At 36.9% G+C, this 17,735-nt stretch overlaps 1 protein-coding gene across 1 annotated transcript in view; it reads right to left on the reverse strand.

Annotated features, from left to right (window-relative positions):
• Positions 1 to 16,622, reverse strand: part of colec12 (collectin sub-family member 12) — a 51,731-nt gene extending 35,109 nt beyond the window's left edge. The window contains exons 1-2 of the mRNA XM_073874810.1: positions 16,205 to 16,622; positions 12,669 to 12,719 (exon numbers count right to left, since the gene is read on the reverse strand). Coding sequence (XP_073730911.1) covers positions 12,669 to 12,719; positions 16,205 to 16,211 — 58 coding nt within the window. The 5' untranslated portion in view covers positions 16,212 to 16,622. The remainder of the gene's footprint in view (positions 1 to 12,668; positions 12,720 to 16,204) is intronic.
• Between the last annotated feature and the right edge of the window lie 1,113 nt (positions 16,623 to 17,735).

Genomic DNA, 17,735 nt, shown 5'->3' on the forward strand with positions numbered 1-17,735 from the left:
AAATCAATGCCAAAAAGTTCAAAAGGACGGATATATTTTAAGATATGAGTGCAAGTTGTTTTCATTTTGGATAGCGCTTACATTTATTTTAGTCTAGGACTAGTCTAATACCTGTATGGGAAACCGCCCCTAAATGTGTCTAATCTGAAGCATAGCAAACCACCTTAAAGGAATATTCTATTTTCGTTAAAGAAAAATCCAGATAATTTACTCACCACCATGTCATCCAAAATGTTGATGTCTTTCTTTGTTCAGTCGAGGCGAAATTATGTTTTTTGAGGAAAACATTGCAGGATTTTTCTCATTTTAATGGACTTTATTAGAGCACAACATTAAATACTTAACTCAACACTTAACAGTTTTTTTCAACAGAGTTTCAAAGGACTATAAACGATCCTAAACGAGGCATAAGGGTCTTATCTAGCAAAACGATTGTCATTTTTGACAAGAAAAAAAATCCACTTTTAAAGCACAACTTCTCGTCTAGATCCGGTCGTGATGCACCAGCCTGACCCCACGCAATACGTCATGACGTCAAGACAAGTGTTTACAAATGTGTTGAAAGAGGACTGTTCCGACGTTGTTGTATGTCAACTGATACTAATTAATGTCTTTGTGTCAGTTTATTGTTTACAATAGTCCGCAAATTTGCGTTTTATATATGTAACACGTGACCTCCCTACGTCACTACGCATTTACGTTAGGTCGCGCTGGACCGGATCTAGACGTTTAAAAGTGTATATTTGTTATTTTTCTTGTCAAAAATGACAATCGTTTCGCTAGATAAGACCCTTATGCCTCGTTTGGGATCGTTTATAGTCCTTTGAAACTCCGTTGAAAAAAAATGTTAAGTGTTGAGTTAAGTATTAAATGTTGGGCTCTATTAAAGTCCATTAAAATGAGAAAAATCCTGCAATGTTTTCCTCAAAAAACATTATTTCTTCTTGACTGAACAAAGAAAGACATCAACATTTTGGATGACATGGTGGTGAGTAAATTATCTGGATTTTTCTTTTAAGAAAATGGAATATTCCTTTAAAACATAACCACAGGTTGTAATAGGTTGCTGGCCACTAGAGGGCGCTTATCCCTAAAACGTTACTGTACATTGTAATAAGCTGCTTTCACAAATAACATATGAGGTTGTTATTTTTGGAGGACAGTCTAAAATTCCTAAATGCCAAAAAGTTAAAATGTGTGCTTTCTATGCCAAAATATGGCATCAAAAAAAGGAAAGCGCTAGTGACTTTATACTGTTTTCAGACAGGTTTCCACAGCATTTCCTCCTTCTGCGATTAGTTAGATCAACAGATAATCCTGCCCCAAACTTTCTCATTGACTAAACCAATGGTTTAGAAACAGTTGTAGATGTTACGTAATGGATGTTTAAACGGGTAGCAATATTTATTAAATGATTGATTAAATGTGCCAATCAAAAAAGGAAATGAGGGTGCAGTGCAAAAACAAGTGGTTTATTATAGTAAAGTGTAAGATGTACAAAGTGCAGGTATATTTACAATATTTCCAAATATTTACCATATGAAATGTAACAAACAAACACAAGGAACAGTTTTGTTTCCAAATGTCTTTTTATGACATCAGCAACAAAAAATAGTCCGAAATAAGAATAAATCCTCTCTGTAGTTCAGAGAGAGGCAATAAACTCTTTCCTAAGACATTGGCACAGTCACTGGGACACGTGTGGGCTGTTTTCAACTCCAATTATTTCCTTATGTGATCAAGACCATGTGCAGTCTTAGAAATCCACTGAGACTCTGAAGGAATGAGATGACATACAGCCATCGATTGTTAAAACCAGCCACTCAACAACACAAAGACGTAAGATGTGTTGCTGCTCAAACAGAAAACGGGCCGAAAAGAAACGTTCATCTGCTTGCATACTTATAGATGCTTATATGCCTATAGATGATTGTGCCTGGCCCTGTAGTCATCTGTATTGTATTACCGTAGAAACGCAATGTCAAAAATAACACAACCTAAAGGGGAAATCATAAAAAGGATGTATGGAAAATGTGTGGAGACAAAAACAAAGATAATTTACAGGCAGACACACAGGCAGATCCCACTAAGAACCGGCGACAGGAAATCAAAATCCACAGCCAGAGCCTCTGGGTCATGAGCGCTGTGCTCAGAATGACATTCTGCTCTTTTTGTATCGGTCTATTTCGCAATATAAGTGCTTATACTATATGCCAAAATGTATTATTCTCCTGGATTATTTCCAAATGTTTTAACAGTATTATGAACTTATGAACCTGAACCTCACTTTGCATGCAGTCCGAATAACTTAAAGTTAGAATAAGTCAGTCTTCATTTCATTTTAACATCTGTCTTTATCCTTTCACCAGTAAAGTTGCTTGATGATTGATGCATACAAGTCGAAGTAAAATTCCATGAAAACATTGCAAGTAGACACTGTTGGCTTTAAGATATGCAGAGTTTTTCTGCCAAAAATTGAGTAAAGTCACACAAGCCTACCTTCCAGCATACAAACCCTGCTGAACATACAAGTTTAAAAACACTAAACATTTTGCATTGCATAAAACCTAAACAAAGTAATTGCCAACTTCTTTTCATCACCCTACTCACAGCAACCATACGCAAAGGCGATTTATCATTCCGCATAGGACCTACGGCATAGCTACACCGTAGGGTGTGTGTAGCTCTGCGTGCCAGTTCTATGTGGACTTCAAACGCTGTGATATTTTCAATTAAATTTATTTATTTTTATTTATGTATAGACCTTTTCACAATTGTTTAATTGTGACAAAGCAGCTTTACATTAACAGATGCAGGAGAAAACACAGAAAAATTGATGGACAACATAAGCAGCAGAATACAGCGGCTAAGATTAAATCGTACTAACGAGTGTAGTTATAATGTAACTTATAGAATAGTTAAGTTAAGGCAATGTCAGCTGATTCCCTAGGGGTTGAGAAAAAACCCTAGGAGAAAAAACTTCCGGCTTTTTAGTCAGGAGGGAAAAGTCCTAGGAGGGAAAAAAAAACCTTGAGAGAGAGACAGACAAAGCTGATTCTATAGAGGATATATATTATATAATAGGTATGTTTTTTGTACAATTTTATGGGAATTAAAACATTTGTTTATATCTATATCTATCTATCTATCTATCTATCTATCTATCTATCTATCTATCTATCTATCTATCTATCTATCTATCTATATCTATATCTATATCTATATCTATATATATATATATATATATATATATATATATATATATATATATATATATATATTAGGGCTGTCAAAAGATTAATCGCGATTAATCGCATCCAAAATAAAAGTTTGTGTTAACATAACAAATGTGTGTGTATGGTGTATAATTATTATTCATATATAAAAACACACCCAATTATGTATATATTTAAGAAAAATTTTTTATATTTATATATAAAATATTTATATTCATATATAATATAAATTATATAAATGTATATACAGTATTTAAATGCAAATATTTCTTAAATATATACCTGAATGTGTCGGTATTTATATATACATAATATTTAGACACAGTACACACACATATGTTATGTAAACACAAACTTTTATTTTGGATGCGATTAATCGCGATTAATCTTTTGACAGCCCTAATATATATATATATATATATATATAGACACACACACAAATAGGTATATTTAACTCATGCTGTCGCTTTTCCAACAACATATAAAACAAGCTGCTTCTTCTTCGGCTTTGTCTTGATACTGTCTACACCAGTAACATGTCTGTGGACAGTGCCTACTAGCGATCTGCATGTATAAATGCATGTCAATGCGAACAACAATGCAGAAATATCAATGAAAAACGACACTATAGGCATACGCAGGGGACATATAATGAAAATCTGATTTTTTCCATGTTTAAGTGCTATAATTGGGTCCCCAGTGCTTGTATCAACCTAGAAAATGTGAAAAAAATCAACCCAGTATCTTAGTTTTGATAAACCATTCTCTGCAAGCATGTGAAAAAAGAGGTCATTGAAATTTGGCTCCTGTTGTGATGTCAGAAGGGGATAATACCGCCCCTTAATCTGCACTATCCAACCACGGAACTGCCATTTAGTGCAGGGATCAGCTCATTTGCATTTAAAAGGACACCCAAAATGGCACATTTTTACTCACACCAACAAAGTGGCAATTTGAACATGTTATAATAAATAATCTATATGATATTTTGAGCTAGACTTCACATATGTACTCTGGAGACACCAAATATTTATTTGACATCTTCAAAAAGTCTTGTGAAATGTCCCCTTTAAATGGATAGTTCAGCCAAAAAAATGAAATTTCTGTCATAATTTTCTCATCCTAATGTTGTTCTAAACCTGTATGAATTTCTTTTTTCTAGGAAAAACAAATAAGACAAAATTTTAATGGGTACCGTCTACTGTGTGCTTACTATCATTTAAATATCTTCTTCATTATTTATCACAATACTTCCATAATATTTGTTTTTCTACTATGGAAGTCAATGGTTACAATCAGCTGTGTGCTTACCATCATTTATCAAATATCCTTTTCAAATTCATAGGTTTAAAACAGCATGAGGATGAGAAAATGATGACAGAATTTTCATTTTTGGCTGAACTATCCCTTTAAGCCTGCATATTGTGTGATGTATAATGTCAAAAAGGCTGATGTGTCACATTCTATTCTATTCCGTTTATTAGATTCAAATTAACATTCAATATGCTAAACCAATAAAAACTGGTCTGCCTTTGGCTCTGATCTGGTTCTAAGCCTATGTCTGAATCTGATCCACAGATATTTAACCCAAGTATGAACTATATGACACATCACTGTCATAAATACTAAATTCCAGCATCTTAATTGAATGCAGAAATTGATGAGCAACGTTCTGCATGAACTCTCGAGGTGAAAAACCGTTGCAGAAACGTGTTAAAACCTTGCAAAATTATCTCAATTTTCCTTTACTTGCCAAAAAAGCTTGTAAAAATTTTTTATTTTGTTATATACTATCTACAAAGGTAATGCATGTGATGTGGTAGATATTGTAATTGTGAGCAGCTCCTTTGAGACTTGAGTGTTTAAGTAACCTGATCTTTCCTCCATTTACATACAGTACTCATGTTTCAAAACAAACAAGTTAGCATGGTGTTTCCATTAAAGCACTAAAAGATTCCACCTACCATTCAACAACAAGAAAAGATTAACCATCATGACCACGTCATTATAATCACACGTGATCTAAACCAACTAGACTCGTTAATACAAAGCATCCGGATGATCGGATTTGTCTGGGCTGCATCCAAAGGTCCACAATTCCAAACAATTAACTGATTCATTGCGGGAAACTCACACATGCACTTGTAGAAATCACTGTTTGCATAAATTGCACATTTAATATGCAAATATGTACAGACTTACCGCGGACAATATTACCTACAGTATACTGCATTATTTTTTCTGACTTTTATTTTAATGAAGGACATACAACAATGTCCAGTAATATCTAAATAAATCCACATTTCATTCATTTGGAAAAAGTTTTCATACAAAGTTACAAACAGGATGTCACACGTTGACTGTGACCTAGGTATTTGGTGTGTTTGTGTACAGACCCATGTTCAATCTGTGATCAACCAAGGTAAACAATGATCAGAATGTAACTTTGATATATTAAATTATCATAAAGTATACTATATAAACAATGTATTATGCATTAGGCAACACGTACAATACTACAGAAGAAAGCAACACCGAGCCGAATTCACAGCTTAACATAAAGGCTCAATCAGGGCTAAAATATTTACTTTAAAGAGAGTCGGGAGGGACTGCTTATACTAATGACCTCAGTGATAGAAATCATATTACGAAATATGAAAGTTTTACTTTTAAATCTTTTATGGGACTGGTTTTATAAGAAAGCAAGAGGAGAGTACACCACTGGGTCCAATAAAAAGATTGCACTTCCACAAACATACTGTTGCCTTCACTGACTTTCAATACGACTTATTGCTCATGACAGCAATGTGATGTCATCGAGAAGTTTCCATGGAGATTCAAAACAGGCCCCTTATTCAGAACTCCGTAATGTTCTGGAATCGAGCCCTATACTTTCATGGGGGGAAAAGGACCATATGAGCTAACAAAGCAGAGTATTTTTAGGGTTTGGAATGAAGTCTTAAATGTAATACCACTCCCCTGCAGGAGACGTGTGCTTGCACGATAACTTAATTGTTGCGAACACGTTGCTTCAATTAAAAGTAAATATCGTAGCGTTAAGCAGATAACCACAATGCAAGTCATATTATACAGCGATTTACAAGACGTTGCTGTTGTCAACCGAAGCGTTCTGCATTGCATTTTTCTGTTTGTTGCGTGCACATGTCGGTAGGGCTTTTTAAAACTTAAGGCATGATCTCATGTCGTCAAAGAGTTTGCAAAAGAACACATTTGTCAAGCAAATGACAAAAGAGACTCTAAACAATCATCCTTCTGGGAATTGATGACATAATTGAGTCAATGATTCTTGCATCCAAATGTGAACCAAAATTATGAAACACTTCCCGCTATTCTTCATCTCTTTCTTATGTAGAGAATGTTCTAGCATAAGTAAAGTCATCTGTACCGGTTGCAGGATGAATGTGGGTTTGGGGGTTGGGTTTGAAAAGAAAAGGTTTGCGCTGGTGGGTGGCCCACCACAAGACCTGGATCCTGACTCAGCAATCAGAAGTTATTATAGGGGAAATCTATCCGTTACCGCAGCAACAAAGCTTACACAAAAACTGCTTTAAAATCCCTGAGCTGTTTAATAAACCTCACTGCCAGATATGTTTGACGCATTACAGAACAAAGTCCAGCAAAAAGTACGGAAATTATGCACTCCACCCTTGAGTAAGCTGAAGAAGAAACCAAGATTGGTTTATGCAAAATAAATTATGCATGTGCTATTTTTGCAACACTTATCTAATTTAGCCAAAGATGTCTCTTGACTAAAAATATATTGCGTAATAGTTCAAAGTAATTACAGTCCAAATGTCAGCTGTCAAAGGAAAGAATTCCTCTCCGTTGGTTAACATTTCTACAAAGAAGAGTTCATTAAAGGACCCCGGTAGGTGTTTGCTAAAAGTTCACTAGCAACTTGCGAACAGACCCTTCGCTCAAAATGCCTTGTGAACTAAATGCAAAGTCAGCATGCCATCCTGTCTGGGTTGAATTCGATCTTAAAAAGTCAAAAATGAAACACGATCAAGATGAATACCATGTGGCGGTCCCTTGACAGCCAAAGTAATCAAAAGTCTTAAAAAAACGCACCGTGCCTCTGTCTTGGCCGGTTTTGCAGAAGGACTGCCAGTATGTAGTATTCTTCTTCTGAAAAATACACATCGTTCTTTCGCTCTCAAATTTTTTTTCAGTCCAGGAAGCACAGAGTTGATTTTGGCTGACTTGTGAGCCAAAAGACTTTCATTAATATATCAGACACACTGCAGCACCCGAGCCTGTCTTTTATTGGTAATGCCAAAAGAAAAGAGTTGGTCTTTATTAATGACATGTGTTGCTATTGAAAGACTGCCAGGCACTGTGGTGCAGGAAAGGCAGTGGACCCATCCATCATTTAGGTGTGAGACCCTATCATATGACAGCTTGTTACATGGGTGCTGTTTATGGGTAAGAACGTCTCGAAAACGAGAATCGGTTTGATTGAAGCTGTCTTCGACTCAGTCTCGCTGTTGTCCTCTTGCAAGGGAAAATTATAGTGGAGATCAACAGCTGGAGTGTTTTAGAAGCCGAATTTATATCTATTTGTCAAGAGTGGAGAGCCAGAGCTTTGGTAGCCGCATTAGTTTATGCAACAAGTCCGGCACTACTGCTTCCTGATGGCCACGGGATTGAATAGAGAAGAGCAATTAGTCAAGTTAATTCAACATAAACATACAACTTTGCTCATCTTCAAGCATCTACATCTTGTAACTATGTAAACTACACGATTTCAAAATGGTTCTGAGCGAAGCCAGTTCACATTTGTGTGGATAAATGTTTACTCTTCACCACTGAGAGGTTCAGATTTAGAGAATCAGATTTCACTGTTCTGACCTAATGTTGACCCAAGACAAGTCATTCCCTACTAATGCCCTCTCCCGAATCCTTACGGTCCTTGCAATGAATCTCCTGCTGGGAACTGTTTATTTGTGCGTGGGATTCGAATCGCATAAGGGGAAAAATAAAATATCCTCTCTTCTGTTGGAGAACTGTGTACCATTCTCCCAACCCATGTTACGGCAGGGAGAAGATAAGGATGAAATTTTAAAGAACCTCTTACAGCTTAACCCAAAGACCCTGCGGGCTGGAGGACAGGCAACATTTCTTTTCCATCCAAATCCGTCCTTCATCTATGCACGCATATTGAAAACACAAGCATGTCATACCTCAAGCCTGAATCAGAGCTCCTCGGGGGGTGCATTGTGCAACTACTCTGAAATCACAATAATAAACTTGAGCCAAATGAAAAACACTTGTTCTGTCTCGAATATATACCATACCAAATGCATGTCTGTTGCAAAACGTAAACCTCGAGTGCATGAACATCTGCTCCGTATCACAGTTTTCACAGTCAGATTTTATTGTGAGCAATGAAGGCCTGCTCAGGTATTTTACAGTCAGAATTAATGACTGACTGATGTCATATATTTTTGATTCAGATATCAAGGACAATTTATTTGATATCAAAACCAATACATGACCCTGCCTGTAAAATACACCTAAAGTCTTGTGATTGAAACTATAGACCTATTTTGCCCCTGAAATAGGGAACCAATCACAGAACAGTGAACACACCGATTGGCTATGAGCTACGTACAGACGCATTTGATAGACTTTCGAAGCGCCCAATAAACGGCTCTGGGCATTCGTAAACCACGCCTCAAATACGAGAAAATAAACATGATTCCCAGACCACGTCTCATTCTCTATGAGACTGGTCTGGTGTTAGCCAGGCTAGTAGGTGAGGGGAATAATATGTCCGAATTTATAGTATTCGAAAAACAGTAGGGGGATGACCTACTACTTCTAGCAAGATCTTGAAGTATTCAATGATCTCTTCCTTGTCCTATGAAGTCCCTACTTCAGAAATACGTAACTAGTTATGATTGTGTAGCTTGTTTAGTGTGTTGTGATTCGACAGCAGCTTAGCTTAGCAGAGCCATTTAAGCTTAGCTGGCGACTGACGCATTCCTGTGGGTGGAGTTTAGTCAAAAACTCTTGCTGTGACGTCATTCAACCAGGAAGTAGACGGCTGTAGTCCAACCGGCCGTTCGCTGTAGACTTTGAAAGGGGACTTCTGTTAAAGAAAATATATCGCCTGGCAGTGAACTTTGAGCTTAATCATTTTACAGGTATTATTTATGCTCTAACAGCAACATTACACACTAACTAAGTTTAAAAAATGGGATCAGGAAAAACATGACCTTTAATGACAAACTTGTTGTTATGACGACGTATGTCACAAGATGCATCAACGTGGCAAATGGAGTACATCAGAATAATTTCATACTAGCATATTCATACTATATACTAGTACCTACTGCTTCATTTAATTCAGTACCTACTGTAACAGTAAAAATGACCTAAAGGCAAATTTACACTGATCCAACAAACACTGACAAGTTAGAGTTTGTTGCCATTTGTTGGATCCGTACCAGATATATTAACAGCTTGCGCCAGCGCAAACCATCTTTTTGGCGTTAAATAACAACTGTCGGAATTTACTAAAGATGCGCAGTGGATAATTAGCACCGAAAAGGTGTGGTCTAGTTATTTTTGCGACTGACCTTTATGCATATGCATTTCTAGGAGTTTCCCTTTCAGAAAAAATTATGGAAGGGGAGTATTTAAATGATTTACGCAAAGCAATTTACTAATGTTTGCACGTGTGGTATTTGCGCCATTATTTAAAACTTCTTGTATACCTTCATTTTTTGTCCTCCAGTTCTTTTCAGTGTACTTACTATTCGTTAGCTGGGATTTCACACCCTGCATTTTTAGCTGCGATGCACGTGGTGCTGAACTCATGCGCATCAGGCGTTAGTAGATCACCCGCACCTGCAAGAGCATCAGCTCTGACCCTAAATTAATTTGTGCTGCTTGTAGTAGATTGTGGTGATCATTATAGAAATCATCTGTTGCGCCTCTGTTATTTAATTTGTGCCTTTTTAATAAATAACCCGCAGATATTACCACTCCCATCAGCACTTTTTTTTTTTGCTGCGTTTAGTAAATCTGGCCTTATATCCTTAAAACAACTTATTTCTATATTTTCTTACGTTCTCCTCAGTTTCCATGTCTCAGTGGCATTTCCATTCAATCCAATTTTCATTTTAACGACTAAAGTGGTTTCAAGTTCTCTTCTCTTTCAATGAAGGATAAAAGGCATATTTTGCCAAATATTTGATATTTTGAGTGAAGGAAAAAATAATGAACTTCAGAGCCGAAATGTGTTATAAGCAAATGGGTATAACAAATCCATCCAGACAGCTGTGATTATTTGGTTACACCACAGAAAGAATGGGCTAAAATAGCTTCCAGGCATTTTTGTCCATGACTGTACTGGCTCAGCATAAAGGGATGCAGTGTATCCAGTGACAGTGCAAACGCACACCTGGGTAAACCCTGCAGCCCACCAGCTCCTGGACTGGACACCAGCTCTGCCACATTTGTTTAACCCCCTCCTCTCCCACTGAGCAAAGGACATAGATTAGCAAACTACAATCATGTCTGCAGACACCATGGTTTACTGGCTCTGTCTCAAAACACTAATGAGCTTCCAACCGTTTTATTTAGTGCTTAAAAGTGGCAACGGGGTAAAGCTCCTAATAGCCATTTATGTGCTTCTCGGAAGACAAACTTATGCTAACATGAAAGTCATCTGTGAGGTATTAAGTGAGTCTATGCTGTATGTCACATACTGTAAAAGCTTTATTAATGGAACAGTCTGTGGAGATTGTCTTAAATATCCTTTCAGAACTGTCTATACGTCTATGGTTAAGAACAGAGCAAGTATGTGTTAACAGCCTGCGATGCTAGTAAAACAAATCCACCCACTTCTGCCATGACAAATGAACTGTGGGCTTAAGTCCAACTGCTTTTAGGAGCTATTCTTTACATTCATGCCCTATATCAACTAATTTCTCTGCCTATGTGGTCAAACAGGACATCAAAGAGCACATGCTTGTTTTAGGGCTGCATAGATGGTGTAAATGAAATCAAACTTGTAAATAACTCAAGCTCATTCTAGACCACCAATAATTTAAAATGGCTAGGGCTTAGGTAATGTGATTTGTTATTGTATGCAGGCCTCTCTTTAAAGGGACACTCCACTTTTTTTAAATATACACTCATTTTCCATCTCCCCTAGAGTTAAACATTTGATTTTTACTGTTTTGGAATCCATTCAGCTGATCTCCGGGTCTGGCGGTACAACTTTTAGCATAGCTTAGCACAATCCATTGAATCTGATTAGACCATTAGCATCACGCTAAAAAATAACCAAAGAGTTTGGAACTATAATGAACTATACTCTCATTCTGGTGTAATTTTTATTGACAGGAGGCGCAATGATATTACGCAGCAGCAAAAAACAGTCCCCTTAGTATCTTTTAATGGCAGAGGACTATTTTCGGGTAGTGCGTAATATCACTACGCTTGCTGCAGCCATGTTACAGCAGCAATGTCCTTGATTATTACGCCAGAATGACAGTATAGTTCCTAGCCATATTAGCCTAGAAAATCGCAACTTTTAATATTCCATCAGTCTTTGTACACGATGTAACTACAGGAAAGTCAAGTTTTAAATAGGACAAATATCAAAACTCTTTGGTTATTTTTGAGAGCGATGCTAATGGTCTAATCAGATTCAATGGATTATGCTAAGCTATGCTAAAAGTGCTAGCGCCAGACCCAGAGATCAGCTGAATGGTGTCCCTTTAAGGTCTGTGGTTAAGTAAACAAGAAGAACGCTTTATATCTATAACAGATGACTAACATCTTTACTAAAATGTATTCAAACAATCCCTCTACATTTTTGCTCACACATGCATTTCACTGCATATCATGGTGCCTAATTTATAAATGACATGATGTGGATATGATGAAAAATCATAAAAGCAGATGTCCATAGTACGAATTCACAAATAAAAAGTCTACTCTTTGAGAAAAATGCTCATATATGTTTATATTTTTCAGAGAGTAAAATGACTATAAGTATAAGTTTGCATTCCTCCCACAAATTTTGTTTCATGTGAATGTAGGCAAGAATAAAAACTAATCATTGAAACATATCCCGAGCTTAGCAAGATCAAATACAAAATGGTAACATCAAAGAGCAGAGGAAGCAAAGACCTGTTTACTACAACATCCTTCTGATGGGCTAATGATAATAACACATATTTAAAAGAAAAAACAACCACGGTAGTCGCCAGTGCATGGCCCTGTATTATTTTTAATCAGCGTTCCTGGCTACAAGTTAAGATAGGATCTGATTTATCTATTTGAAAACACTTTTAACATGATATGTGGAGCAGAATAAAGAAAACAGTATTAGGCACATCTGTAGTAGTCATGGGCCGACTCAAAAGTCACTGTGGACTGCAACGTACTTACCAAACCTTTTGTAGCCAAAAGACTGCACTTCTTCTTCATCATTGAAGTCGTCTGCAAAAAAAGACAATGCCAATGACATCAATATAGTAAACAGCAAAAGAAGATCTTAAGGTTTTAAGACTTAAAAAAAGAAATATAACAATCTTTACGGTTTATGTATAAGATGCAACACATTCTGGATTTTTTCATAAAACACAAAAATACAGACGCTATCAAAAAAATAGCAATACAATTTGGGAAAAAGAGGGATGAGAATTAACGTAAAATTATTAAAAGTTGCCCTGATGCACTCGAGCTGGCTTGGACTTCACAGATTTGTGCAGAACCTGATGCATAACCCATTGTATGTTAAAAAGCCTCATGTGTGATTCATTGGAGATGGAGGTAAAGAAATCTGATATGGGAACAATAAGTTATGCTGAGATAAATAACTTCAACACAAATGAGAAAAACTCTTGAAATAACTAGATTGTGCCTTGGAGCCAATCTGCCTTCGAGCGATCTCTCATGTGGCTAACGTGCTCATGGGAAAGGATAGGGGTGACTCCAGGCGGTTTTATGTGTCATTGTCCAAGGCCAGGGAAAATAAAGAAAAAACACATGTTTCTGTAGTTGGAGCCCACTCAGCCTGACTCTACCAAACCACAGTCGGAGTCCCAGTGGGCGGGGAAACAGTCCATTACGGACCCCTGTCGAGTGTGACCTCGGGTCCAACCTTTCGAAAAGACAGACATACACAACCCAGAACACCGAAACCTCAGAGTGGAAAACTAGACAACAAACAGGCCGTGCAGGACAAAGAAATGTGTGTTTGTGCTGTCGGCTATTTCGGTCTTTCTCCCTGAAAATAACAATTTCTATGGGAAAGGAACAAAACTCCCACACACACACATAAAGTAACATTTTAACAAAGCTGTGTCCTGAAATATGACATTGCAAGTGAAATACTGCTTGTAAAATGAGACGTGTACGGTTCTGGAGGAGTTGGATAGAGAGCCGCTGGTGACCACTAACTCAACAGCGGCGTTTCACTGTGTGTGGTCTGAAATAAGTGTAAATTTACGAGTGCTCTTGTTGTGATCTGTTCACTAGTCACATATATGTTCATTTATGGATAAATAAACATGTATGTATCCTAAAGATGAATTCTTCCTTATTTGTTTGAAGTCTGGCCTAAATCCAAGCGTCAAACTGGAACTAGTCGACACCAACATGGTGACAAGCATGACTTCTGCTTATGGATACACATTGTGATATAGCATTTTTATGCATTGTTTCAATTTAGCTTACTTGAAAATAAAATAAAATAAATAGCTTTCTAATGGCATTGTGAGATAAAGTGCGATTTTGTGTGCCAAACAGGTTAACGTTGAGAAATGAATGACCTTCTGCTTTTAACTCAATCTGTGCTGTCATTTGTAAGTACCACTAGATGGCAGCACTCGAGAAGATGAGCTATAATATGAATGAAGATACAAAGGTGTCAGAGCATCTGGTCATCCTAAAGGACTAGTTCACCCCAGAATAAAATTTTTAGCATAAATCACTTACAATAACTCCCTAAGATTGTCTTTATAATGCATTTTAGATAGTTCTGATGAAAACCGGGAGACTTGTAACTGTACCATAGACTCTTATTCAACAGACACTAATCAAGTCCAGAAAATAATAAAAGACATCGCCAAAAAGTCCATGTGCCATCAATGGTTTAATCAGAATATTATGAAGCGACGAGAACTCTCTAGTGCGCAAAGAAAACAAATATAATGACTTACTTCAAAAATTTGTTTTCCTCGTTGCACGTTCATAAGCAAGCCACGCAGTGACCTCTTGTTGCTTGGCAACTACGTCAGGATGTCATGCCATGAGCTCGCAGTCTGCTTGTAAATGCACAAACGAGAAAAACTAATTTTTGAATAAAATCGATAGATTCGTTATTGTTTTTTGGCGCACAAAAGTGTTCTCATCGCTTCATGGCACATGGCCTTTTTGGCAATGTCTTTCATTCAGTCTACGATATTCAGTCACAAGCCTCCTAGTTTTCATCAAAACTATCTAAAAATGTATTTTAAGACAATCGAAGGACTTTGGGGTTTGAAATGACATGGGGGTAAGTGATTTATAAAAAAAATATTCTAGGGGTAAACTATCGCTTTACATCACTGTTTTTACTAAAGGTCCACTGGGGCTCCAAGTGACTTCCAAAGGGCTCTTAAGATTACTTAAATTATTTAAATTAAGACACAACACAACACCCGCATGACCCAAAGCAACTAAAAACCAAGCTATTTCTTAACATTGGCTATTATTGGGTAGAAATTGTAAGGGAAGCATTAAAACATTGTTGATGGGAGGGGCTTGAAGTAAAAAATTTAGATCACTGTTAAATTTTTCCTCATGGGGAGATGCAGGGGGCTTGCACTTACTGTAAATGACTCTCTGACTCACACATTTAAATCCTCTTGTGCAACCATGATGAATAAACGAAAACAAACCCTTGTACTCAAGACACCTTCATAAGGTTTCAGAGAACACAGTGGACCTTTTCATTTTCCTTTATATAACCCTGACTGTTCATTTTCCAAAGCTCCACGTAGCTTGGAAATTAACCACACAAAACACTTTTTAAAGGTTAATGTTGAGTTACATGTTTTATATTAAAACATTTGTCCAAACAGATCAACTGGCAAGCTTAGGAAAACTTTTCTCAACCCAGTGGGTCCACTACACTCTCAGAAATAAAGGTACAAACGTTGTCACTGGGACAGTACCCTTTCAAAAAGGTACAACTTTGTACCCAAAGAGTGCATATTAGTACTTTGAACTGCCAAAATGTACCTTTAAAGGTACATATTTGTACCTAAATGGTACATATTAGGACCTTTTTTAAAGGGTACTGCCCCAGTGACAGCTTCGTACCTTTATTTCTGAGAGTGTAGGGGGCCTTTAGAAACTTCTATGTGACCTCAAAATGACTTTTTAAATTTCATTTTTAAAAAGCAAACAAAGCATTAAAATGAGCAAAACCAACTAAAAACGAAATATTTTCTAGTGTTTTTTATTTAAAAAATACATATTTCTAGTTATGGCAAACTTTGAAATATTTTAATGTTGTGAAACCGTGAGTGTGGGGCTTTCAAATATTGTTGTGTACAATGGGTTTGAAATAAAAAAATATTGCTCTACAAACAAAATACAAAATGCTACTTCACCCCACCAGATGTTTCATTTTTAGGATAACCACACTTTCTGTTCCTTTTAGAATAAGAAAAGCAATGACAGTGAACATCCCACACAATAGCCCGGTCAGCAACACAAGGTTGTGCGTGTGTGTAGATCAGTTGAGGCAGCCTTACACACACCACGAGCAGTTAATGGACACCAGATGTTTCGTGCGCTGCAGTTACACACATTCCGCTCACAAGGGAAAGAAAGAAAAGAAGGAAACGCGTGGATAGACTCAATCAATGTCTTAAAAAAGCACCGCACCAAAATATGTGTGAAAACAACAGCAGGCATGTGTGCAAGCATCTTACCCTTCATTGTGGTAAAACTGAGGTACGCCGTTCCGTTACCAGTCAAAGGTTCAAACTCATGACAATAAAGTCACAAAAAGTGCCTGAATATTTCCACAGTGCAAAATGTCCTGAAGTTTCACAGATGCGAGCATCCACCTGAAAAATGCACAATCCTGAGGCAAAAAAAATATTTAACAAGCTGCTTTGTAGACGATGTTAAAATGCGTTTTCTCTTTCTCCATGTGAATGTATTCAGTACGTAAATTCAGCTGAGGTAAGTAAGGATGCCTCCTCTTCTCTTCTGCTTTTTGGCTGCAACCCGAGTGCTGTAGTGAAGTTGGGAGTCTGTGGGGTGTCTGTTAGTCCACTTGTTTCTGTATTGACTCTTAAAGGAGAACCAGGTGAAAAAAACTGCTGCAGCCTCCACTGAGCTCCTGGCGGCGCGCATCTGGAGTTAAACTTCCTCCTGGCACGTGGGAGGAGGGTCTTACACGTTATATTACGGGATTTACTTATCTTTGGATCTGGAGTACTGTGAAATCTTTATCTGCGTTAGGAAATCAGTGCAAAAAAATTAGCTTAGTCTACTACTCTGTGAACATTTCCATCTATTTCTACTTTAATTTAAATAGTTGCTTGTATGAAGTTTTGGTATAGTAAATTGGCTTCACGTGCAACATAAAATACTGTAGCATACTGTAGCATTTACTATAGTAAGTTAGCCTAAACTGTAGTTAAATGCATAGATGCTATAGTGTTTATGAGCCTTACCATAGTAAATGTTAAATAATACTACATAATTTACTACTTTAAAAGTTCATTAAAGTTAATACTACAGCTGTAATAACTAACAATTTACTATACATTACTATAGTAAACCCTAAAGTACAGGTGTACTACAGTATTATTTCATGTAGAAACTGACTTTTTAAAATCTTGAATAGTGCTAAATTGCATAAAAAATCCCTTACTAAAAAGTCCATCCCAAACCAGCATAAGATGGTAGCTGGTAAGGTGGCAGTAGCTGGTTTAAGCTGGTCATCCTAGAGCTAGACCAGCTTGTTACACCAGCAATACCAGCTAAAATCAAGCTGGGAGACCAGCTAAAACCAGTTCACCAGCTTATGCTGGTCTTAACTGGATTTTTCAGTAGGGTCTCTATTTCTTATTATTTTGATGAAGTAATGTAATAACTTACTGCCATACTGTAACTTATATATCTCATAAATTTTACAGTAAATTGCTTGTGTTTATGTAAAACCCAGGTTTTCAAATATCATTCACCTCACAAAGGCTTATTTGCCAATCTGACACTGGGCTTTATGTTCAAGTATACAGAAAATGCCCACCTTAAAAGCATTTACTATAGTAAACTGTAGTAAAATACTAGATACTACTATGTTGTGCTTTTAAGCCTTACCTTTGTCACTATTAAAGTGTACTACACAACAGTATTTACCACAGTACTTGCAATTAATTCACATGAGTTATACTACAGAATAGGGATGCATAACGATTAATCACGATTAATCTATAGCAGAATGAAAGT

The sequence above is a fragment of the Misgurnus anguillicaudatus genome, chromosome 2, assembly GCF_027580225.2.
Source record: "Misgurnus anguillicaudatus chromosome 2, ASM2758022v2, whole genome shotgun sequence".
In the NCBI taxonomy this organism is placed as follows: domain Eukaryota; kingdom Metazoa; phylum Chordata; class Actinopteri; order Cypriniformes; family Cobitidae; genus Misgurnus; species Misgurnus anguillicaudatus.